Source organism: Onychostruthus taczanowskii, unplaced genomic scaffold (assembly GCF_017590055.1).
Source record: "Onychostruthus taczanowskii isolate IOZ18803 unplaced genomic scaffold, ASM1759005v1 scaffold172, whole genome shotgun sequence".
Lineage (NCBI taxonomy): Eukaryota > Metazoa > Chordata > Aves > Passeriformes > Passeridae > Onychostruthus > Onychostruthus taczanowskii.
In genome coordinates, this window is record NW_024498929.1 from 494,692 (window position 1) to 518,339 (window position 23,648).

At 49.8% G+C, this 23,648-nt stretch overlaps 1 protein-coding gene across 1 annotated transcript in view; it reads left to right on the top strand.

Moving 5' to 3' along the window:
- Positions 1 to 20,628, top strand: part of POLD3 (DNA polymerase delta 3, accessory subunit) — a 24,150-nt gene extending 3,522 nt beyond the window's left edge. Inside the window, exons 3-12 of the mRNA XM_041400142.1 lie at positions 1,232 to 1,265; positions 1,444 to 1,483; positions 2,878 to 3,010; positions 5,704 to 5,953; positions 7,149 to 7,221; positions 9,759 to 9,921; positions 11,188 to 11,300; positions 15,393 to 15,487; positions 15,572 to 15,653; positions 18,991 to 20,628. Coding sequence (XP_041256076.1) covers positions 1,232 to 1,265; positions 1,444 to 1,483; positions 2,878 to 3,010; positions 5,704 to 5,953; positions 7,149 to 7,221; positions 9,759 to 9,921; positions 11,188 to 11,300; positions 15,393 to 15,487; positions 15,572 to 15,653; positions 18,991 to 19,196 — 1,189 coding nt within the window. The 3' untranslated portion in view covers positions 19,197 to 20,628. The remainder of the gene's footprint in view (positions 1 to 1,231; positions 1,266 to 1,443; positions 1,484 to 2,877; positions 3,011 to 5,703; positions 5,954 to 7,148; positions 7,222 to 9,758; positions 9,922 to 11,187; positions 11,301 to 15,392; positions 15,488 to 15,571; positions 15,654 to 18,990) is intronic.
- The last annotated feature ends 3,020 nt before the right edge of the window (positions 20,629 to 23,648 follow it).

A 23,648-nucleotide genomic window follows, 5' to 3' on the forward strand; every position in this document is an offset into this window, starting at 1 on the left:
CTGCTGGGAGAGCCCTGCACTGCTGGCACTGCCCTGCACTGCTGGGAGAGCCCTGCACTGCTGGGACACCCTGCACTGCCCTGCACTGCTGGGACACCCTGCACTGCCCTGCACTGCTGGGACACCCTGCACTGCTGGGAGAGCCCTGCACTGCCCTGCACTGCTGGGAGAGCCCTGCACTGCTGGGACACCCTGCACTGCCCTGCACTGCTGGGACACCCTGCACTGCCCTGCACTGCTGGGACACCCTGCACTGCCCTGCACTGCTGGGACACCCTGCACTGCCCTGCACTGCTGGGACACCCTGCACTGCCCTGCACTGCTGGGACACCCTGCACTGCCCTGCACTGCTGGGACACCCTGCACTGCTGCCTGCTGGCAGTAGGTGTAGCCGGAATGCTGCGGATGCAGCTGCAGCACTCCTGCAGGGAGAGCCCTGGAAATCCCTCTGGAGTGCTCCTCCTTAACACTGCACACTTTCCTTGCTGCTTTCTGCACTGAGGGGCCAAGGCTGCCAATCTTTGGTTATTCTCTTACCTGCCTGTGGTTTTTCTTACCACTTGCTCTTTTGCTGCCTGATTAAAGCAGCCTTTTAATCCTGGTGAACAAAAGAAACATAAATTAGTTTACAGTATTCTGTAGTTAAAGTGCCTCAGCTTATTAAGCAAAGGAATTGCTGCTTAATGCATTTAGCTTCCCAGATTTTCAGGAATGTCATCTAAAACTTCAGGCAGATACCCCAGAGGTTTTTAAAACAAAATGGGAAAATTGAGTGTCTGCTCCCCTTTGCCCATAAACAAATTTAAGAGCCAAACACTAAATGCCTTTGACATCACACTAAGTCTTTTTAAATACCTATTACAATACATTACAAATATCTGTTACAATATGATCCAGTCTTCTTTTAGGAATAGTAAATCTCAGGGTGTCCTGGCTTTTATTTGTAGATTGGAAAAAAAACCCCAAGAAACCTTTTTTTTTGTTCTCCTAGATAAACTGGTTCAAATGCATGGAATATTGTCTTTTAATCCTCAAATCTGCCTGAAATGGAAGGTGATTATTTATTGCATTAGTTCTGTATAATGGGATGTGTTTAACTAAAGCTGCACAGGTAGTGTCATGTTTATAGCCTGAATTTAACAGGATTTTCCCTGATTTCAGACAGGTCCATGGTATCTGTTTAACACAGAATTAGTGGTGGGGTTTTCAGTCTGTCTCTGGATCCTCCCAGTATAAACCACAGCCTGTTAAATGTCCTGGAGCAGGTAGAGACCTTGAAGACTGGCCAGAGAGCACATTTCAGAGCTTTAAAAACTGATGAGTGTTTAAAGGCATTGCCAGTGTTCTGTGCTACAATAATCATTAGACTTTCTTATTTAACAACTGAAAGTAGCAGTCTTGCATACAGCCTCAGGTTTTAAGATTGTATTTCTTTTTTTCCAGTGCCACAAGGTCGCAGTAGTGAGGGAGGATAAACTGGAAGGTAAGCAGGCTGGGAAAGCCATGTGGCTTTAACTTTTTTCTTTGAAAGAACAGCAGAATGAGCAAAGCTCAGAACTTGCCATCTGCACGTAGATGCCCAGCAAGGCTCTTGGGGTCAGGTGTGTACTTTTTGTACCAGCTGTTTCTCAGAATCTGGAGTATCTGAGCCAGCAGCACAACCTTCAGGCTTGTGATTTGAGTCTGATTTTTTTGGGTTTTTTGGTCCGTGATTCTTTTCCACCTCCCTGCCACTGACAGCAGGGAGACAACAATACACCAGTAGTGTCTCAGAACAATTGAGAGCCTTCAGGCCCCCAAGAATGCTGAAAGTGGTAATTCTGGGTATTGGTTCAATGCAGTTGCAGTCTTTGCTCCAAGTCCCATGGGTGTTAAAATGTTCTCACAGAACATTTACCTCACTTTTGTGAGTGAAAGGTGGAAAAACCCCCATTGCAACACTGTCTGTTGTCTCACCATCTTTCTGGTCCTGCTGATGAAATCTTACCCACAGAACTGAAATGCAGCTTCAGGCTCTTCATCACTTTCAAATAACATCTTTGGCACTTGAGAACACACTGTGGTATTTGTGACCTTAAAGATCTGAGCTACTGACCTCACTTTGTTTGAAGGACTTGCGTTGCTGGAAATCTGGAGTGGATTTCTAGCTCGGGCTGTTTTCCTCAGAGTAGGAGATTGTCAGGCAGTGCAACTACTCTGTGTCATGTTTGTTGAGTTATGTGTGCTGTGTAACACTGTTTTGCTGTGGAGGAAAGGGTTGCTCATGGTTTTTGTATTGGAAGGCAGGCCAAAGGTATGACTTATATTTGGAAGAGGCTGAGATTTTTGATGGGAGTAGGGCTGCATAGTCTAGGCCTGGCCCCAAGAAATGATTACTGTGTGTATTTTTACAGTGCCTAGAAGCTCAGCCTCAGACCTGTGGAAAGAACAATATAAACAATGAACAAAGAATTCCTGAAATCCAACCCCTTGTCTCAAGGGGGTTGCAGTCTAAGCAGCATAAAAGAGATAAAGTTTTCATTCCAGCAGACAGACCGGTGGGAGTGACACTGGTGCTGGACACAGTCCCAGTGGCAGAGAGGAGTGACCAGCTTCCTTCTGCCGTAGCTAGGTACTCACTCAGCTATCCTGCATCCCAAACACTGGATGTTTTGAAGGTAAACACAGAGAGATCCCTCGTAAGGCAGTTGTGCAAGAACCAAGAGTGTGTAGTGGAAAACGTGACAGGCTTGTGGGGTTTGCTGCCTTGAATTCCTCATTAGTGCGCGCTGGGAGAAGGTGTGCTTGGACCTTTTCATATTCATGTTTTGCTGTCAAGTAGTCTGTCAGTCTTTCTGGGTGTGCTGACAGAGGGCTTTTTTTCCTCTTTTTCCCCAGCAATGAAGTCCAAGCTGTCCACAATTGCCAGTGTGCACGTGTACAGCATTCAGAAGGCCCTGCTCAAGGACAGCTCCCCCCTCTACAACACCGACTACGACATCGTCAAGGCAAACCTGCAGCACTGCAGCAAGTGAGTCCTGCCTCCCTTTGCCTTCTGAAGCACTTCCAGACTCAAGTGCTTACTAGATAGGCCTGGACTTTTAGAAAGCTAGGAAAAGATAGCCTCAAAGTCCTGCCAGAGCAGTGCCCAAAGAGCGCATTGTGTTTTGTAAACTGAGCTCACAGTTGGTTCACTTGGTCCTTATTCTGACAAGGAGACTGTTCCAGTACCTTGCTTGTCTGATGGCTGGAAACGTGTCTCTGTTTCCCAGGCCACACTTAATCATGACCATTTTAATCCAGTTCTCATCCACACAGGAGGAGAATATCGAAACAGGCTGATAAAACCATGAATGATGTGCTCAGCAAAGCATTTACAGGAGTTTGCTTTCTGTTTTGTGAAACTGTGTTCTCATCTTCTGGACTCGTCCAGTCCTCTGAAGATGTCTCACAGGAGCTCCTTCTCCAGGAGTTGGGCTTTGGTCTGTGTGGGTTCATTGCAGCTCAGAGTAGGCTGTGATCTCTGAGATGTAGGAGCAGCACACAGCACAGTCCAGGCAGCACCAGAGTCCTTGCTGGGGGAGCTGGAGAAGAGCTGGGAGGGATGCAGTCCCCTGGAGTCACGGCTCCCTCCTGAGCAGCGCCTGGCAGCTGCAGCTTCTCACTTGTGTGTTGTTCCCACCAGGACAGCTTCAGCTTGAAGTCATGGGGCTGCACGCTGCCGTGACCAATCTGGTTTAAAGGGGGATGCCTGAAGGGTGTGTCATAGGAGGAGTATAGAATCTGAGAGGAGAAATGTGGTTGTATCCAAAGTGTTGACAGGAGAGCGGCGGAGGAAATAGAAGCTGTGTGTTTGGGTGGATGGCCTGGAAGGAGCTGGGTGATCCCACAGCAGTGCAGCCACGTGCCCTGGGTGTGGCTGCAGCTGCCTTGTTCCACTCTGTTCACTCTTAGGCACCCCAGTGTACTCATACTTGTGCCTTAGGGATACTTGTATCCTTTGGGATTTAAACATGGAAGGTTCAGATAATCCAGGTTCTGACACAGCTGTCTGAAGCCTGTGTGTAAATCCGGCTTTGAAGCAGGATTTCCCAAGGAAACTAGGAAAAATTGCACCTTCTTCATTTGTGACCCGGCTGAAGTAAATACAGATTGATCCCATTTCCTCTCTCTTGCCATCTGCATGGATTGTCTGTGACATGTGGGAAAAGATTGCTGCAGGACCTGCAAAAGCCAGAGGTTTAGTTATGTGAGGTTTGTAGCAAAGAGAACCTCCCTGCCTGTCCAGGTATTTCACAGCTCTGTGACAAGGATCTTTGTTCTCTTCTGGGTTTCTGTGAGACCTGCTTTGCAGTGAAGACAGTGGAGGTGGTTGGGTGTACTAACTGGTACCAATATCTGGGTTTAATGCCTGTTGCCACTGCCATCTTTCCAAACAGAAGCAGCTCCTTGTTTGCAGAGCATAGTCCAAGTATTGCCTATTTTTTCAGCGGTTATTTAGTGATTAATGGGTCAAGCTCATAAAAATATAGTCACACAGCAGCATCAAGGCAAGCTGACTTGGAAATAGGGGAAGGTTAGCTGAGCTCTGCTGCACAGTCAACATAACCATTGACAATAGTATTTGTGACAATATTATATTTTGGAGGGTTGGTGGTGTTTAGAGTAGGAGCTCACGCTGCCCTGAGAGCTGTATTAACCATGTTAAAAACAGATTGAAAGTATAAAGGAGAGTAGGATTATTTTTCTTCAATGTGTTTTCCTTCCTTTAAAGGTTTGAATGTCAAGAGGTTGCTGCTGCAGCCTGGGAATGCTGTGGAGATGGTGTTGTTTTGTTAATACAGATCCTGATGGGAGTGGAAGTGGACTGTGCACGTGAGCAGCTAATGCTGAGGCACAGAAATGAACAGGCAGAAAGCTACTTTATTTCTTAGGCAAATAAAAACATGCTGTGTAATTCAGTGGGCTGGGAGGCGTGAGCTGGGCTCTTTTGTGGCATTTCTGTGGGAAATCTGGAAAGCGTCGCCTGTGATTTGCACAGTGGGGAGCAGAGTTCAGCTATTTTTGGGAGCTGCTATTCCTGACTGTCAGTGAGTTGTGCTGTAGCTGTGAGCACGTCATTTAGTTCTTGTGTCTCCATATCCCCAAACAATCAAGTTTCAGGCCATTATAAACCAAGCTGCCACTCGCTCTCAGGGATTACTTGGAAATGACTTTGTGTAGTTAAATATTGGATCTTTTCGGAGCCATTTCAATTGTTCAGTTTCAGCTGGGATTTGCCTACCTGTCCGAGTGGGGCTGCTTGTTGCAGCAGCTGTGGGCTTTGTCAGAGCATCAGAAAGCTGTAAACTTGTTTTAGATCCTCACTCAGCCATCCAACTTCTGCCACAGGCTTTAGGGAGCGTAGCCCATTTAGGAATAAAATGCAGCCTGCTCCTTGTCCAGCCTGAGCGTGGAGAAGGCCTTTACCCCCCAGGAAAGCTGCACAGCTCGTTTGACGTGTGAATACTGTGGCTCTTGCTGACAGGTTCAGCTGATCTTTTCATCAGAGGTCTCTTGCTCTGTGCCAGCCTTTCTGTCTTGTCCCAGGCACCGATTGCATTGCTCCTTTTCCCATAACAGGAGAAGGCAGGCCCGGGGGAGCGCTGGCGCCGCAGCAGGGGGGAAGGCGAGGTGAGCACCCGGAGCTGAGGGGGCTAATGGCATTGTCACTCCGTCACACAGGTTCAGTGCCATCCGCTGCGCTGCCGCCGTGCCCAGGACGCCGCCCGCCGCCGCCCGCGCGCCGCCGCCCGCGCAGAGCCCCCCGCGGCACCGGGACCCCCATGCCACCGCCAATGGCCACGGGCCCCGGTCTGCCGGGCCCCCCCCACAGCAGCAGAAGGGCATCATGGGCATGTTTGCAGCCAAAGCAGCGGCCAAAGCCCAGGACACAGCCAAGGAGGCCAAGGCAGAGGCCAAGGAGGCCCCGAGCGTAAGTGACCTCAGGATCCGCTCCCACGCCGCCTCAGGGAGCTCAGCCACCCCTGCACTGCTCCTGCTGCCAAGCCCACCTCCCACTGGGAGTGCTCAGGGATCCTTTGGAAGTGTGTGCAGTCACCTGGGGCAAAATCCCTCGTGCCACACTCCGGATCTCTCCACAAAAGTTTATTTGCCGTAGCTTTGACGTTCCCCAGTGAGCCGGATCTCGGGCGAGTGTAAACCTGCCTTATGGAGACAACTGCTCCTCTGTCTCCAGCTGTCCCAATGTACACACCAGCTGAGGATCTTGCTCCCTCCATTGTGCTTAAAAGGATTTGTTTTGAGCAATTAGTGAAACATGAGAAGCCCAGGTCTTAAAAGTATCAAGGTGTTTAAACTTGGTGGGTGAGCGAAGTTTCGGAGCTTGACCTGTGCAAGACTAAATTGTTTATCTTCTGGACTGCTGTTTTTCCAGGATAGGATTATGTTTTCATTTTAATTAGTATAATTGTTTTTAAAGTGACGTGGCCAGAAAAATGGGTGTTAAAATGGTAACACTCCCTGTGGATGGTTTGGCCTTTTCATAACAACTGAGAACGTTTGGGTTCCTTTCTCTGATTTTTATAGGGAGTTTAGAACTGGGGAAGTGTGCAGTATTTTGGGAACTTTAGTGTCTGGTTGCCTTTTATCTGCATGAAAAGAAGTTGGATTAGGAGGCTGCACTTTCTTAGGTGGTGGGGTGTGTGTGGGTGTGATTTCTCACTGTGGTGGTTGCACTGGTGCAACAGAGCAGTGATATTTCCTTGCAAACAGCCTACGTGCCAGAGGAGCTGGATAAACCTTCCTGGTTTGGCCAGTCTCTGTTCTTTCCTCTGTTGGCTGCTGTGAACTGGGGCAGTGATGGTTTGCAAACGGAGCAGTTCTTTGCTGGGAACTGACCCTAGTCCCAAGCATTATTTCAGTAATGAAATGTGCCCCAAGTCAGATCTGAAGGTCTGGCTGAGGAGTCCTTAGGAGCTTACTCTGGCCCATTTGATGCACGTGGTGTCTAATCAGTACCTTCAAATTCTCCAAAACAGAGAATTTGCTACATCTGCTAAAATCTAAGGCAGTGGGAACAAATCTATTATTTTGCTTGTCCAGAAGCAGTGCTGTGCACCTTGAGGGCTGGGAGCATTTCCTGTGCTTATTCCTCTCTTTGCTTCCAGGTGTCTGCAGCAAGCAGCAAGCCACCAACAAAGAACAGCATCATGAACAACTTCTTTGGAAAGGCTGCTATGAGTAAGTGCTTTTCTGTTTTCAGAGGCCTTCGTGGTCAAATAACAGCCTGTTGTAGTTAAAAAAAAAAAACAAACCTGAGGATTATTTGAAGTACCTTTTTTTTTTTTTTTAATTATACTTTATTTAAGCTGGGTAGAAATGTAAAAATATTCAGTAGAATCAAGTGTTTTGTACTAGAGCCATGATGGAAGGCATGTAGAAAGGAGCAGAGCTCTTCCTCCCCATCCCCACTCTACCAGACTCATTGGATTTTCTTTATATCCCATCTTTCCCAATAGTTTTCCACACTTTCTTCTGCTCTTTTGCACTCAAAGGGGTTAATGTTTTAGCACACAGCTTTTAAAGCAAAAATTAAGGGTTTTCAGTGGAATTTTTCAGACAAAAAGCTTGCTGGAGGGAGATCAATTAAAATGACATATTTGAGCAGACTAACCCAGGAAGGATTTTTAGTGCAGAAGAAATCTGATTTAAAGTGAGTTCTCCTGGCTGGAAGACCAGCTATTGGTGAGATGTTTGCCAAAACCTGTTTTGCAGGGCATGTTAATGGTGCTTGCTTTTCATCACACAGCACTGAGGAGCCCATTGTTAGTTTTGGGGTTAAAAACTGAAGGACTGATACATGGAGAATAAAAATGAGGGCTGGCCTCTCTCTTTGAGTAGAGGGTTGGACTAGGTGGCCTCTGCAGGTCCCTTCTGAATTACCCTAGTCAAAAGAAACTGTGATGAAGCTTTTAAATATTGGAATATTGGAAAAGGACTGTGGGACCTCCTTCAAAGGTTCCCTTATAGCAGTGAAGAGCCCATTGTTAGTTTTGGGGTTAATTTCTTTCCTAAAAACTGAAGGACTGATACATGGAGAATAAAAATGAGGGCTGGCCTCTCTCTTTGAGTAGAGGGTTGGACTAGGTGGCCTCTGCAGGTCCCTTCTGAATTACCCTAGTCAAAAGAAACTGTGATGAAGCTTTTAAATATTGGAATATTGGAAAAGGACTGTGGGACCTCCTTCAAAGGTTCCCTTATAGCAGTGAGTACAGGAGGCTTCAAAGAGGAATTTTGGGAGAGAGTAAACAGCAACGTTCACTTCTAGCAGACATCTGTCAGAGCTGCAGGGGACAGTTCCAGCACTGAGCAGACGAGGCACAGCCCTGCTGGGACTCTGAGTCCCTGTTTTGGTGAGACTGAGGGAGCTGAGGACACTCTCAGCCCAAAGACAGTCACTGCAATTAACTGGGGTAAATTCCAAAGGTCTGAAAAGACCCCCTAGACCAAAGCTCATGTGCTGAAAACCCAAAGAGGCATGGTAAAGGTGACCCACTGGTGATGGGGAAGGCTTTGGGGATGCATTTCCAAAATTCCCAAAGGGGTTTCCTTCTGTGCTGAGGGAGCATGCTGAGGAAACCTGTGATGTGGCTGCAGAGAAGGAGCACACTGAGCAGAACTGGAAATGATTATGTGTATGAACAGAGGGTGGGATTGCAGGAGAAAGATTTATTCCCTACGTGCATGTCTCTCCTGGCTTCAAAGGTTCCACCACTGCCAGAAAGTCCTGAGTGAACAGCACTGGGGTCCTTGGGCTTTCTGCTGTTGGCCATAAATTAGAGAGCTGTTTGCCCTTGCCCAGGGAAGCAGCCAGCCTGTTTTCCCAGCACTCCCAGAAAGGCACTGGCACCATGTTGCGGCCCTCCCAGCAGCCTCTGTCCCCACTGGTGATCTCCTGCCACTGCCTCCCAGCCCCTTCCAGAGAGTTTTAACTGCTGCAGCACACATGGTGGCTTGACATCAGGAACAGCAGAACCATGGAAAATCACCTAGAAATTAAAGCATGCCCTTCTTTTTCCCATGTCTGATACAGCTTGGCCAATCTAGATCCCTAAATACACGATGGGTAGTGTTGTCTGTAATCTTGGTGCACAGAGCTTCCTGTCAGGGAGCACGCTGAGGAAACCTGTGATGTGGCTGCAGAGAAGGAGCACACTGAGCAGAACTGGAAATGATTATGTGTATGAACAGAGGGTGGGATTGCAGGAGAAAGATTTATTCCCTACGTGCATGTCTCTCCTGGCTTCAAAGGTTCCACCACTGCCAGAAAGTCCTGAGTGAACAGCACTGGGGTCCTTGGGCTTTCTGCTGTTGGCCATAAATTAGAGAGCTGTTTGCCCTTGCCCAGGGAAGCAGCCAGCCTGTTTTCCCAGCACTCCCAGAAAGGCACTGGCACCATGTTGCGGCCCTCCCAGCAGCCTCTGTCCCCACTGGTGATCTCCTGCCACTGCCTCCCAGCCCCTTCCAGAGAGTTTTAACTGCTGCAGCACACATGGTGGCTTGACATCAGGAACAGCAGAACCATGGAAAATCACCTAGAAATTAAAGCATGCCCTTCTTTTTCCCATGTCTGATACAGCTTGGCCAATCTAGATCCCTAAATACACGATGGGTAGTGTTGTCTGTAATCTTGGTGCACAGAGCTAGCCAGCTGCTTTGTAAGTTGTCACTCAGACTGAATGCCCAGTGTTTGTTCTTTTTGAATGGTTTATTCACAGATAAACTCAAAGCCAACTCTGTGCCTGAGCAGCCAAAGGAGGAGAAAGAAGTAGTGAAGCCTTCAGTTGCTGCAGCAGAACCAGAGTCATCTCCTAGTACTGTAGCAGAGAAACCTGGGAAGAAAACAGAGTCTGTCAGAATTCAGCAAAAGGACAAGAAAAGGTGGGTCATGCCTTCAGGGTCCCTGTGTATCTGCTTGGGGACAGCCTGCGTGGAGCTGGCTGCTCATACACTGCTGGCTCACCTCCTGTTTCCATCTACTAAATTGTGTTAAACCTGACTAAAATGATCTGTCAGGATTTTTTCCTGGTGTTTCTTTTCCCTTTGCTGCTGTAGGTGCCTCAGGGCCGTGGGTGCCATTGCATATGGGAAGGGACAGGGCCCAGGTTGTCCTCAGTGGGAGGGGATGGCTTTCCATGAGACAGCCTCCCACTGTGAGCAGCCTGGGAGAGACCCTGCAGGCAGTGGGGAGGGCTGGCAGGAGCACCTGTCCTGCAGGGAAGGTGGGATATTCCCAAGCCTGTATGTACACAACTTGCAGCACAAAGTTGTGCTTGTTGATCTCCATAGCTCATGTAGGGCTGCTTTCAATGCCACTGGTTTACTTTGGGCTGAGGCTCCAAGTTAATTTTAAGTTCAGCCCTTTGTGTTTAATCCAACCCAAACTGACAGAGACAAAGAATCACTACAGTCTGATGGCTCTCTGGTGGCCTATGAGTAATTAATTGGTGGTCTCAATCCATGTCTAACTGAATAGGTAAGCACACCACCCAGCCCACCATCGCAGTTAGCTCTAACTGCTTGTCTTATTGATAGTCTTGTCCAAGGAGCCAAGGGCCTGGAGGTGTTGGCAGCCTGGAGTTGGGAAGGCCACTTGGGCTGTCCCAGCTCTTTGAGGATACGTGGGCCTTTAGCCTCCAGGCTTGTTCGTCTGACACGTCTCGCCAACATTAAAAAGAAAGAAGCTATTTTATTTTTCCAGTAGTCTTTAAAAATGGCTCCAGGATTCTGAGACACTACCTCATAGTCAGTCAGTGGCAAGCAGTCTGTCAAAAGAGCTTCTGAGCGATGCTTTTGGGGACACTGGGAGCCTGAGCTAAAGAGACAAGATCAGAAGTAGGCTCTTGCCAGGCTGCTGTGGCCAAGCGAGGTGAGGTACTGGGCTGAACTGCAGTGGGGCTAAAGAAATCCTCCTTGTTTTGGAGAGCTGCATGTGGGGAAGGATGAGAGGCCTGGAAATGCTCGTGCACCTATGCCTGGTTGTGCAGTCAGTGTGCAGGTCAGAGCATGCGATGCTCAGGCTTTTAGGGGGCATTTGATTTCCTTCCATGAGGAATGTGCTTGTCCAAGTGCACTTGATGCTTTCATGCAGACCTGAGAGACCATGGCTGTTCATTCCCTTTCTTCTCCCTGTACTTTTTGTGGCAGTAAAACGAAGAGAGCGGATGGGTCAGATGACGAGGAAGAAAGAGATCCTGAAAATGTCAAGAAAAAGAGGAAGCGAATCAAGCAACTTGTGTCTGACAGCAGTGATGAAGAAGGTAAGATCTGTAAACAATCAGGCATGTAGGTCAGGGTTCTGATTTCCAAAACATTACTCTCCAAATCTGTTGGTTAGTGATTGAGGGAATAGTTTAAAGGACTAAAGACCGTGGAAATGGCTGTAGCCTGAGCTTTGTGTTTATCTTTGTGCTGCAAGCACTTGGGCATGGAGTTGAGATGTCTCAAAACAAAGATTCAGTCTTTGTTTAAGCTTAGCTCAGACCTGGCTGTCTCCTCACCAGTGTGCTGCCAGTGCCCCTGACAGTGGGAAGCAGGGTCCCAAATCTCTTGTGAAAGATAGCGCGCCTTCCAGAGCCGTGGGGCTGGCCAGAGCCAGTTCATGTGGAGAGGGAACACTCACAAGTGGCCTCCCTCTCCTCACAGGGTCCTTTTTAGTATCTTTATTCTGTCTGTTCATAGAAGGGGTTTGGAAGACAGTGTTGGAAGCAAGACATCCAAAAAGAAAGGAGATGATAGGGAAGTTGGAGGCAAAGCAGTTGAGCCGTATCCCATGCGACTCTGCGTCTCCTCAGTGGTGTGACAGGAGTGGGGTGCCCAGAACATTGCAAGATTTGGGCTCATAATGAGGAACAGCAGGCCTGGATCCCAAAGAATTTGGATAATCGAGGTGACAAATGCCGTTCAATGTAGATAACTGGGAAATAAATTGGAATTGAGCTCGGGAGTATGTGCTAAATGGAACAGTCATCCAGCAAGCTGCTCAGGAAAAGAACTTGGGGATCATTACGGACAATTATGGAGTAATTGAAACCACCAGTTCGGTGTAGAACTCCAGTAAAAGAAGGTGAAACAGCAAATGGGGTGTGCTGCTGAGGGGGTGGAATCCCTCGGGGGAGCCACAGCTGATTCCTCCCTTAGTGTGGCTGGCACATGGGCACAGCCAGGGCATCAGGGAAATCTGCAGTGCCAGGAGGAGGTGGCTGCTCTTGGTATCTTTGCAGTACCCATGCCACCTCTGGCCTGTTGTCATAGTTTCCCTGCTGCCCACATAATTACAAATGATCTTTGTCATTTGTCTTCGTCATCAGGTACGTGTCACTTCTTAGACTATTCCACAGGATGATAAATCTCTCAGGAAGCTGTTCTTTGTGATCAGCCTTAATTCCATCACATTCCAGTGTGAAGCTCCTTGTTTGGCTATAAAATATATATATATACACATATATGCCCACAGTCTTTGGTATTTATTTCTTTAAATGCTTTTCTTTCCATTTCCTCATCACTCCCCTACTGACAAGCTGAGTTGTTTAGCTCTGAGGAGGGAATTTTGAAATCAGCCCATCCTTGCTTGGCTGGAATCTTTGAGCTCATCCACCTCCTGTGAGATCAGGCAGGAGTTTGGAATGGTAGAACTCTCTGGTCTCCTATGGGACCCCTGAGTGACCTCAGCACGTGTTTAACAATTGATGTTTTTGAGTGGGATGCCTCCTGGTCTCTTTTATTCCAAGGTTTACATTCTCTTTAGTGACCAGGCATAGAACCTGAGGGAATGGCTGGAGCTGTGTCAGGGCAGGTTTAGGTTGGATGTTAGGGAAAAGTTCTTCCCTGAGAAGGTGGTCAGGCACTGGGGAGGTTTTCTGTCAATGCTGTTGCTGCTCCTGCATCAGAACCCTCTTTGTTCTTCATTTCTTTGTGCTGTGCATTCGAATTGTAAATTTATGCAAATTACAGCACATGTATACAAATTTGGATATCACTCAGTTTGCCCTTTGAAAAGAGAAAATTAGAATTGAGAGAACTGAGCCCTTTTGTCCTGCTGCTTGCCCTTCTAAATCCAGCCAGATGAAAGAAGACAGATTTGAATTGTTTGGAATATTTTTAATGAGTCCAAACTGGTAATATTATATTGAGTACAGAAGTAGACCGCTGAGTTGGATGGAAAAAAAAAAAACAATAAAAAAAAATACCTGTACAGCAGCTGGACTTGAAGAGCATCTATCCTTGGAAAGGTTGGAAACAGGTTTCTCCAGAGAGGAGGGGCAACTTGAATCAGCAGCATCATGAGCAAAAGGGGGCCTGGAGTGACGGGCACACTTAGCAAGGTTTTGTGGGTGTGAAACTCAGCCTGCCTGGCTGATGTGAAGCACTTATGGACAATTCCATGTCAGACCAGGCCTTCTGCCTATTCTGTGTTAGTCTGCTCTTGGTGTACTACAAGTAGCCCTAAATAAGCTCTCCTTACAGCAGCAGCAGCACATTGTACCAGGCTGGAAACACAGAGAGGGCATAAGGCACAATCCTCTCCATTTAAATGATTTTTCATTAAAAAGTTATATTGGTATCAGGGTTCCTTAGTCACTGCAGGTTGTTTTGCTTCCAGTGCCAGAACAAACTCCACAAGTGCTCCCACAGAGGACAGGAGGTTTGGCAGCTTCAGCTGTACCAACACAGGCAGCATTTCACAGTGTTGACAAGTGTTTTACAGCCACTTTGGAGGGTGATTTCAGTGGCACTGTGACCTACAAACTCCATGGGTTTTGGAGAGCCACAGCAGAAGCACTAAAGCTTCTCACAGTTTTTCCAGGCAGGGTCAGAGCAAACCGAACAAAGCCAGGATTTACATCTTTGGTCCATCCAGTTGCCCAACTTGTATCTATTTCATGCAGCTGTTGCTGTTGAGCAAACTGTGGGCAGCAGCTAGTGGTTGACTCAGGAGTTATCACATGTCAGAGGGCTGTGTTGGCTAGAAGAGGATAATAAAGTAATAAAAGGGCTTGATAGTAGTCCTAAACACTCTGACGTGAGGAGAAGGTGCCTTCTGCCTGCCAAAAGCTGGGTAAATTGTTTGAAGGAAGCTGAAAAAAGCCCAAATTTCCCCCAAGGGATCTAGCGGAGCTGGCACGCTGACAATGCCTTCAGCAGCCCCTGCCTGAGCATGGCAGAGGCTTTTCACCAGGCTGGTTTTCAGCCCTCCTAGCTCGTCCCCTCCCAAAGATATGTGCAAAGGGCAGAGGCCAGGCTGGGCAGTGCCAGTGCAGGTTTGCTGCTGGGCACTGTGTGGAGGCCTCAGCCCACGGTGTCCGAGACTGGGACAAACACAGAGCCGGCTGGAGGGCAGCGCGGCACCTCCAGCTGGAGCAGCGCTGCCGGCCCCGGGGCAGGGTGCAAGCCCAGTGGTGTTATCCCACTGTTTGCATTCCCGCCTGGTGGCTGGGAGGCCGAGTCCTTGCTGCAGGAATGTGATTTATTGCTGGGCCCTGGCAGCCCAGTGCTGTCTCCCTGCGGAGGTCAGCTGGCAGCGCCAGCTCCTCACACGGCCCCGGTCCCTCGGGACAGCTCCGGATCCCGGCTCCGTGGTGGGATGAGGGCAGAGCCGCAGCCACATCCGTGTGAGGTGAAGCAATAGGTCACAGGAGCCGTTTGTTCCCCGGCTCCCAGCTCTCCCCCCGGCCCAGCGCTTGCGTGGCAGCCTTTCTCACTTGGATCTCCCGCAGCCCTGTCCCCCTGCCAGCCCTGCGGGAGGGTGACCCTGCCGCGCTCCTTGCTCTGGAGCCCTGCTTGTCTCACTTTGACGTGGCTGCTGGAGGCTCCAGAGCTCACTTTGCTCCCTACAAATGTGTGAAGGTGTCCTTGACTGCTTTGATTGGCCTTGGCATTGAATGGAACCCGGTGTCCCTGTCCTTGAACCCAGAGGAGAGCAAGGAGATGAGACAGTGAGAGAGTCAGCTTCTGGTTTTTGTGGTGGTTTGGATTTTTGTGGGGCTTTTAAAAACTTTTTTCAAATAAAAGTTTTAGGATGTGTGATAGTGTACTGCACTCAGTTCTTGGCTTAAGCTGATAGCATGGATTGTTTGGGATGTGTAGCACCACCAGTGAAGCAACAACTGTTTTACCACACCCCTCCTCTTTTAATTCCTAAACAAATTACAGTCACTCTTTCTAACAAGTAAGTGAAATGTATAGCTAAAACCTGCCAGTTCCTGTGCCTGGTTTTAAAGTTTCCCTTGGTGGAACTGATTATTTTGGCTTACCAAAAATCCCCAGGGCACTTCTCCCATCCTATCCCACTCTCCTTCCTTTGGGAACCGCAGCGTGTAGCATCAGCAAGGTGTTGTTCTTCTTCTTAGCAGATGTCCCACCCTCTCCCACACCCGAGGAAGAGAGAGCTCCATCTCCACCACCTGAACCTGCTCTGAAAACTGAGCTGGAGCCTGCATCCACAGAGGTGAGAGCAGATTAGAGTGATTACATGCTCCCAGGTAATGAGAAATGAGCTCCTGGATTCTCACAGTGCTGCCATGTCCTCCAGGTGTCAGCTGGAGGGAGGAAGAGGAAGCGGAGGCGCGTGCTGAAATCCAAGATGTTTATTGATGAAGAGGAAGGCTGCATGGGTAAGACTGGCTGTGCCCTACACTCACTCACTGGAGCTCACTTTATTGGCCATTTTAACAGGCCAGCCTCTCCCAGGATAGAAAGAGGTTCACAAAACCACTTAGTTATCCCACTTGGAACTCCTGCTCCCAGACTGAGGTAACTGAGCCTCTGCTGAAGGCCTGTGTAGGGAGTCAGAGCTGTAGCTGAATCCTTACCCTTTTTTGATTATTCACAGATTTTTCCTTCAGTTATTTTCCCTTTTACCCTGCCATCATGATTACCACCTTCATTTACTCTCCTCTCCAAAGCTGCAAGCCTTTAAAGACAATACAGAAAGAGGTTTAGGGTCTGGGATAAATTCTGGCTGAGATAACTTTCTTGCGTTTTTTTTTTTTCCTTTGAGGATAAATCCAGAGCTGTGCAAAACTTGATTATATGTTAAAGAAACATAGAGTATCCCAGATAAACAGTGGGGCTTAAATGCTTCATAGGGTTTCTGTTTCTGATAAGGGTGGCTCTGCTTTCAGAAGGGAAGAGAGTCCCTACAGAGGTCCTGAGAGCCAGAGTGGAATATCAGTGGAATGTGTTTTTTGTAATTCTGTTGTCAGCTGGATTGTGTGGGATGCTTTGGTTCCCCAGCCTGGCTGGGCTGAGGGGGTGTCAGTGGAGCTCAGGCCGTGCTGGGGAAGATGTGGTGCTGTTGTACAGGTCTGTGCTGGTGCTGGCCATGGAGACACTCGGGCATTCCTGGCCCAGCTCCGGAGCTGCTTGGCCCAGACTCAGCCTGTGTCTGTTTGCACCTGTCTGCAGAGCTGCATCTTCTGTTTCCCATTAACTTGGTGTGTCTCCTTCAGAGAAACACAAAGCTGTGGCTCTCAGCAGCTGGCTGCACTGGGACTGAAATCCCGAGTACTGCTTGCTTGTCCAAGAATTGGACTTGCACAGAGTTATCGACAGCTTTGGCTGATTACCCTGTGGGGTGTTCTCCTCTCCCATCCCAGACAGAGCCATTGAAACACTTGGAAGGAAAATGGACCAAAATAGCATTAGATGGGGAGCTGAGTTGTACAGACTCTGCATCCAGAGCACAGGAATGTCTCTTCTGGGTTCAGCTGGGAGCATTGCCTTTCTTTCTCTGCTCTTCACCCCCACAGGGTTTCACAGTCCCTTGGAAAATCCAGACTCCTGGTTTTACAGTTCATATCCCTTGTTCTGACAAGGGAATGCAAGGCCCTTGGGAGATAGATCCTGTGGGATGGAGCTGGATACTGAGGAACTGGCTGGGGAGGAGATGCTGCTTTCTCTACTACAAATCCTCCAGCCTGTTGTGCAGAGCTTGCTGTCTGGCTGTTGTCCAGTTTCTCTTCTCCCTTCCATTCCACACCCTTTCCATGCACAGGCCTAATAATTCAAAGGCTAAATAACTTGCAAATCTCCCAGGCTAATGTAAATTTTAGTTATTCTTTGAAATAGAGGGTTTTTGCTCCTCTCCCTGCTGTCTTTTTATTTTTAAACCAACACTAGGTTTTAAGAGGTTTTAATCCTAACATTAGAATGAGGCTGTACTTTATATTTCTCCACAATTTTAAGTGATGGTTTTCACAATAGCTGCAATAGCAAGGAATTGGTGTCAAAAAGCAAAAGTAATTCAGGGATTAGTCCTGAGGGAAATTGAGCAATTAAAGTGTGTGTGGAGTTAAGCACAAGAAACATTCCTAGGCATCAACAGAAATCCATGGATTGAGGGCCTGCTCTTAGTCTCTAGTAAAGGGGAATTATTGAGGTTTAAGCTTGTGTGTTTCTACCTTGCACTTTCTAAAGCTTCAAAGGACACACATGGGCTTGGAGGCTGGAACATCCACATGTGCATTGGAGGGAAATTTGTGTTACAGCGCTTGAGAGCTCCTATCATTTGGGCTGCTCTGATTCAGGGAGTCTGGCTGTGAGTGGGGCATCAGGAACTGCATCTGTGTGCCCATAGGTGCTGCGCATACAGACTTCTGAGTTCAGCTGAGAGTGCAGCCAAAGAAAGCTGATCTAAGCTGTGTTGCTGCAATTGGAGGGGGTTAACTGCACGCTTCGGGAGCTCCCAGCAGTTCCTGACAGGCTGACAACAGGATAAGGGTTTTGGGTTCACGCAGTGGTCTGGGGAAGCTGCTCCCTGGAAAGCCTGTTGCCTCTGAAGGGAGATTGCTTGGTTTGCAGTCCCTGTCTGAGGTCCTGCTAGCGCAGCTCAGGAGGATTTCATAGCATTCCTCTTCCCAGTGCCTGGTGACGTAGGAAACCTTATTTAATTTGATGCATTAATACAAGCGAAAGCCAGTTTCCCAGAAGAAGGGAAGTTAAGACATCTGTTTAAAAGAATACAGTTGCTAAAGAAAAATGGCTTACTAGAAGAATCCCAGAGCACTGCTGGGAAAGCTGATATAACAACGTTTGCTGGGATCTGACGGTGGCTTTCATCAGCGGGGCTGACTCCAGTTTAATTTCCGTGAGGTTGTTTTATATCCCTGGGCTTTCCACCGCCGGACGCTGACAGCAGCGAGCTGGCAATCCCCTTCAGGCAGAGCCCCTGATTGCAGACACGGCTTTGGGCTGATTGTACAAAGGGTTTCTTTATATTGGCCCCGTTTGGCCACCTCTGTGGAAAGAAGCTGCCCCAAAGGGTTTGTGCCCCTGGAGACGGGCGGCGTCTGCTTTGCTCTTCCCTAGCTGTCCAGTGTGCTGGTGAGAGCAGCTTGGGGATGTCTCCAGGTTGTCTTGCCTGCATTTCTGGAAAATCTGATTGCCTTGGCCCCTGTGGAAATCAGGCCAAGTCAGAATGGTGGGGTTTAGCCATAAAGTAGATGTTCCATTGCCTAATGCCAAACTACTGATTCTGATCTCCTTCAGATTCATCACTTTCTGATGGCTGCTTGTCAGCCTTTGCTGTATGAGTTAGAATCTCAGGATCACTGCGGTTGGAAAAGCCCTCTAAGGTCATTGACTCCAGCTGTTCCCCCAGCACTGCCAAGGCACCACTGGCCAATGTCACCAAGTGCCACATCCACACGGCTTTTAAATCCCTGCAGGGATGAGGCCTCCACCACTGCCCTGGGCAGCTGTGCCAGGGCTGGACAGCCCTTTTGGGGAAGGAGTTTTCCCTCACACCCAACCTAAACCTCCCTTGGCACAACTCAAGGTCATTTCCTACTGCTTAACTTTGGACTTAATTCCTGTATCTCACATGTGCTCCTTAAACCCGAAGCGTTCCTTTCCAGGAGTGCAATGGGAAGGCTGCAGTGGGGAGGTCTTTGGTGTAAAGATGGCTTAACCATCATCATCCTCTGCTCCCTTCCCTGTTCTTTCCACCAGTGACTGAGAAGGTTTACGAGAGTGAATCCTGCACGGACAGCGAGGATGAATTCCCCAAGCCCAAGGCACCAGCTCCACAAAAACAGCCCGTGCTCCCCACCAAGAGAGAGCCAAAGGAAGAAAGGAAGAACGCAAAGAAAGGGGCAGCTCCTGCCAGCAGAGCCAACAAACAGATCTCCATCATGGGATTTTGCCAGAAGAAATGAACTGGCTCTATCTCCTCTTGGCAGCTTGGGAGTGTTGCTCCCTTTTTTCGTGTGGCTCTCTGCAAGCTGCTGCTGCTTGTGGGGGCCAACATGCAACCCCTGGTTATGCAAGGTGTCCTGCTTACTGTGTAAGGAAGCCCTCTGGACTAGATTTTGTATCAGAGAAAAGTTTTTATTTGTTACTGCAATAATTTCAGTCATCACTAGGCGCTGTGGGAACTGCCAGCTAGAGGCAGCATCTAGAGGAACTCTTGAAAGGCTGTTAAATCTGTTCACATGAAATTGTATTTTTTTAATCACTCCTTTGGTGCTAAGTTAGGAGAGGAGTTGTGGTGTTTTCCTCCCCTCTTTGTACACCCCCAGCTCTTCAGATTGGTCCAGATGTTCACGTTGGGTAGCAGCAGTAACGTAGCAGGTCTTCAGGCACAGACACAAATATTGAACATCTGCTTCGGCTTTAGCTGAATGAAGTGTACTTCATTTTCCCCCTAAGACTGGTAAATAGTTTTTGCTCTGCCTTTCATAATCTTTTTTTGGACAAAGCAGTGCATATAAAATTCTCTTACTCTTTTCTTCCTTGAACGTATCCTCTGTAACTTGCTCAGATGCCTAATTATAGACTGGGACACTGTTGGTGTTCTGTCTTTACAAAAACATCCTTGAGGCTTCCCACCCAATTGGCTCCAGAGTAATTGGGGGAAGGCTTTGCTGTGATTGGGAAATAACTGGATCTTTGGAGGCCCATGAGTCAGAAGGAAGGGTGATGAGAGGGCACTGCTGATAACCCCAGGCAGGTACCAGGGAACAGCACGTGCTGCATCGCAGGGTTTGGAAGTTTTGGGTTGCCTGAAGGGTTTTTTTACAGGCATAAACCAGACAAGAGAAGAGTTTTTCCTTGGACATCTCGTCATCTGCCTGCTGAAGGAAGAGTGCCACAGCACATGGTCCCAAGGAACCTGTTATGGGAGAGGAATACAGCACAGCAATCCTGTTAACCACAGAGGAGCTCGGTCTGGGCCTCCTGCTTGGCTGGTGCTGAGGCTGATAGACAGATGTGAAGGATTTTCCAGAGGGCTGATGCTGAGCACTCCTGAAGCTTGGGCTGGTGAGTGCTTCCAGGTAGGGCTGGTGTCCTCAGTGGTTGGTGGAGAGGAGCTGCTGCACCCCAGCAGCACCACTGGGTTGTACCTGTGCTGTGGCCTGGGAAGAGAATGATCAGCCTTATTCTGGTTTAATGAAAAAGTTTAACTGTTGAGAGCAAAACCCAGCCTGCCATAGTGGTTCTGTTGTTCTTGGTGGTAGAGTTGAGAGGGTATTTTTAAAGGAAACGAGAAGTAACAAATCCCATTGAACACAGTTTTGGTTTGTTGGTTTTTGGTTTTGTTTTTGGGTTTTTTTTTTATTTGCCCTTATTCATTAAATAATGTGTCAAGTCTGATTTCCAAGGGTTGTTGTGATATTTGACTGCGTGGAAGTCAAAGACATTTGCCTGGTGAAGTGGATAAAGATTTCTTCCATCAAAACCAGGCTGGAAGCTTTCAACTGAGTGGTTTAGGGCATCTGAAACCTCGAAATACCAGGATTTGTATCGAATTTGGACCCCTGGAGTGTCATTCCTGTGGCAGAGGGGCAGGACAGGGTGTCCTGGTGCTCCTGCTCCTCACCTCTGCTGTGGTCTCACAGGAGCTGCGGCTCCAGCTCCACCTCGGCTCCTGTAACCAGATCGACGTCACACAGCACTTCCTCCGGAAAATGACTTAATGTCTGCAGGAGCAGGACCCGGGAGAACTTCAGACTTCCAAAAATCATGATCTCATACTCCCCACTCCATGGGCTGCCAGCCCCAGGGGGGCTTCAGGTCCCTGGATGCCGCCTTGGCCGAGGCTGGAGTGTCCCCAGGCAATGCCTGGGAGCAAGGAATTGGGACTGGAGAGAGGGAGAAGGCTCTCTTGTGGGTAGGGGTCACCCCTCTGGCACCCAGGGGCTGGAGGGGGGAAAAATGTCCAGGAGCCAGGCTCTGGCTCTTGGCATGTGGAGCACATCTCCCGCCTTGGGACGTGGTACTGGTGGAGCTCAGGGTCCAAAGGCTCCTCCTGGAGATGCAGAGGTCTTTACACCCGTGTATGGATCATTCATAGCTGGAAATCCAATCCCAGGGGCATCTGCTCTCCTCTTCCCCCTTCCCACCACGTGTACACCCTCGGAAGGACTTCAGAAGAAGCACTGGGAGAAGTTCATTCAGTGAAGTGCAGTTTATAGTGTTTCCTCCCTAACAGCCTTATTTCAGGCAGGGGAATCCTCGTCCTTGTTCTCCAGGCACACTCCCCGGGCTAGAGCTGCTGCTGCACTGGGCTCTCCTTGGACAAGGTGCTTCCGAGCCAGCAGCCCCTGGGAAGCGCTGCTCCGAGGATGCCAAAGCCCCATCCCTTGTTCAGGAGACTGGTTTATAACCCTCCTTGCACTGGGCAGGGCCTGCTCGCAAAAAGCCCTCCCGCCCTTCCCGCCCAGGCATCGGGCAGCGGAGATGAGAGCCGGGGATCCGAGGACGATCGCTGGGCTGGGCTGGGCAGGAGGGAGTCCCGGCAGCCTGCTGGGAATTGTTTTGCTCTCCGACAGGCACTGCCAGCCCGGCCGCAGACACGGGAGCAGGGAGCAGCAGGGCCTTATAAGGAAGCAAAATCCCTCAGCGGTTCTGAGGGACAGCGGGACCTGCCAGGACCTGCCGGGGCCCGCCTGGGCGCCGGCAGCGTGGAGCCACCGAGCCCAGCACGGTGGGAGAGCCCCCCGAGGCCATGGAGTGCACACTGTGCCCCATGGCCACCTTGTCACCAGCCCTGAGCTCTGAGTGCCACACCAGGAACTCCTTGGGCACCTCCAGGATGGGCACTCCAAACCTCCCTGGGCAGTTCCAAGGCCTGAGCACCCTTTCCATGGGAAATTCCTGCTGGTGTCCAGCATGAGCCTGCCCTGGGCCATTCTGAAGCCATTCCCTCTTGTCCTGTCACTGTCCCCTCCTGGCAGGAGTTGTGCAGAGCCACAAGGTCCCCCCGAGCCTCCGTTTCTCCAGCTGAGCCCTTTCCCAGCTCCCTCAGCCCCTCCTGGGGCTCCATTCCCTTCCCAGGGAATGCTCCAGCCCCTCCAGGTCTCTCTTGTCAGGAGGGGCCCAGAGCTGCCCCAGCACTGGAGGTGCCCCAGCACAGCCCAGGGCCATTGGCCTCTTGCTCACCTGGGCTCACCTGGATTCGTGTCCGCACCCCAGCACCTTTTCCAGCATTCCAGCCCCTCTGCCCCGGCCTGGAGCACTGTCTGGTTCTCCCTGTCTGGGAATGTGGTGCTCGGGAGGTGTGGGTGCTCCTGCCCAGGTGAGCCAGGGATGAGCACAGGAGCTGCTGCCAGAGCCAGCCCAGGGAGCCTCACTGGGACCTCGGCCTGGGAGAAAGGAGCAGACCTGCAAAACCAAAGGAGGAAAAGCACCTGTGGGATTTTGGAGATGGCTTTTGCACATCCTTCCTCCCACAGTGGGTACCACATCCCACTCCTGTGGTGGGATAGCCAAGCATCCCATCCCACAAGGGCACCAGGGCTGTGATGCTGAGGAAGATAAGCCATCCTGCCTGGGTGCCACGCATCCCCCCAGGAGCTGAGCATCCCACCTTGGGGCCGGGCATCCCCCTGGATACAAACCTCCTTCCCTGGGGCTGGTCATCCCGCCTTGATGCTGAGCATCCTCTCTGGGGGCTGAGCATCCCCGTGGCACGGAGCCCCGCGGCCTCATGCCATCCCTCCTGTCCCCGTGGCCACATGCCCGGCTCGCTGTCGCCGTGGCACCCCGGGTGCTGCCATGCTGCGGGAGCATCCCGGAGCCGCAGCTCCCGAGCCGCCCGGCGCGTCCCGGCCTTGTTTACTGCCGCCGTCCCGCCGCGGCGCTTCACCCTGCGCTTCCTGGGCTGGTGTCTGAAAATAGATATTTTTAACCTTTTAAAAATAGAAAGTCTCGCCGAACAGCGGCTCCTGTTTTTCCATTCCCTTCTCATTTCTCCTCAGGGCGACGGAACCCGAGGCGGGCCGCGCGGGGGTGGCGGGCAGGCGGCCCCGTAAACAGGCTCCTGCAGAAGGGGCGCTGGGGAGAGCACACGTGTGCCTGGAGAGCGCAGGGAAAGGTAAGAAAGACAGGGAGAGGAAAAAAAGCAACTAGAAAGGCCGGCCACTTTTCACACGGAGCCTTATTTGGTATTTTCATGAAAAGTTATATCTTCACACTGTAAAAAATGCCACTTATTACTCATGCTTTACTAGGTAAGTGTATTTTCCTTGGCAGCAAGCGCTCTGGGGTTTTTTTCTCACTTCACTACTCCCGTACAAGCTATTTCGAAGGTTTCATTAGTTTCTCTCCATCGGAGCTGGCGCTGCTGCCGCTGTCTGAGGCCGGGCTGTTAAGGCGAGACACAGCCG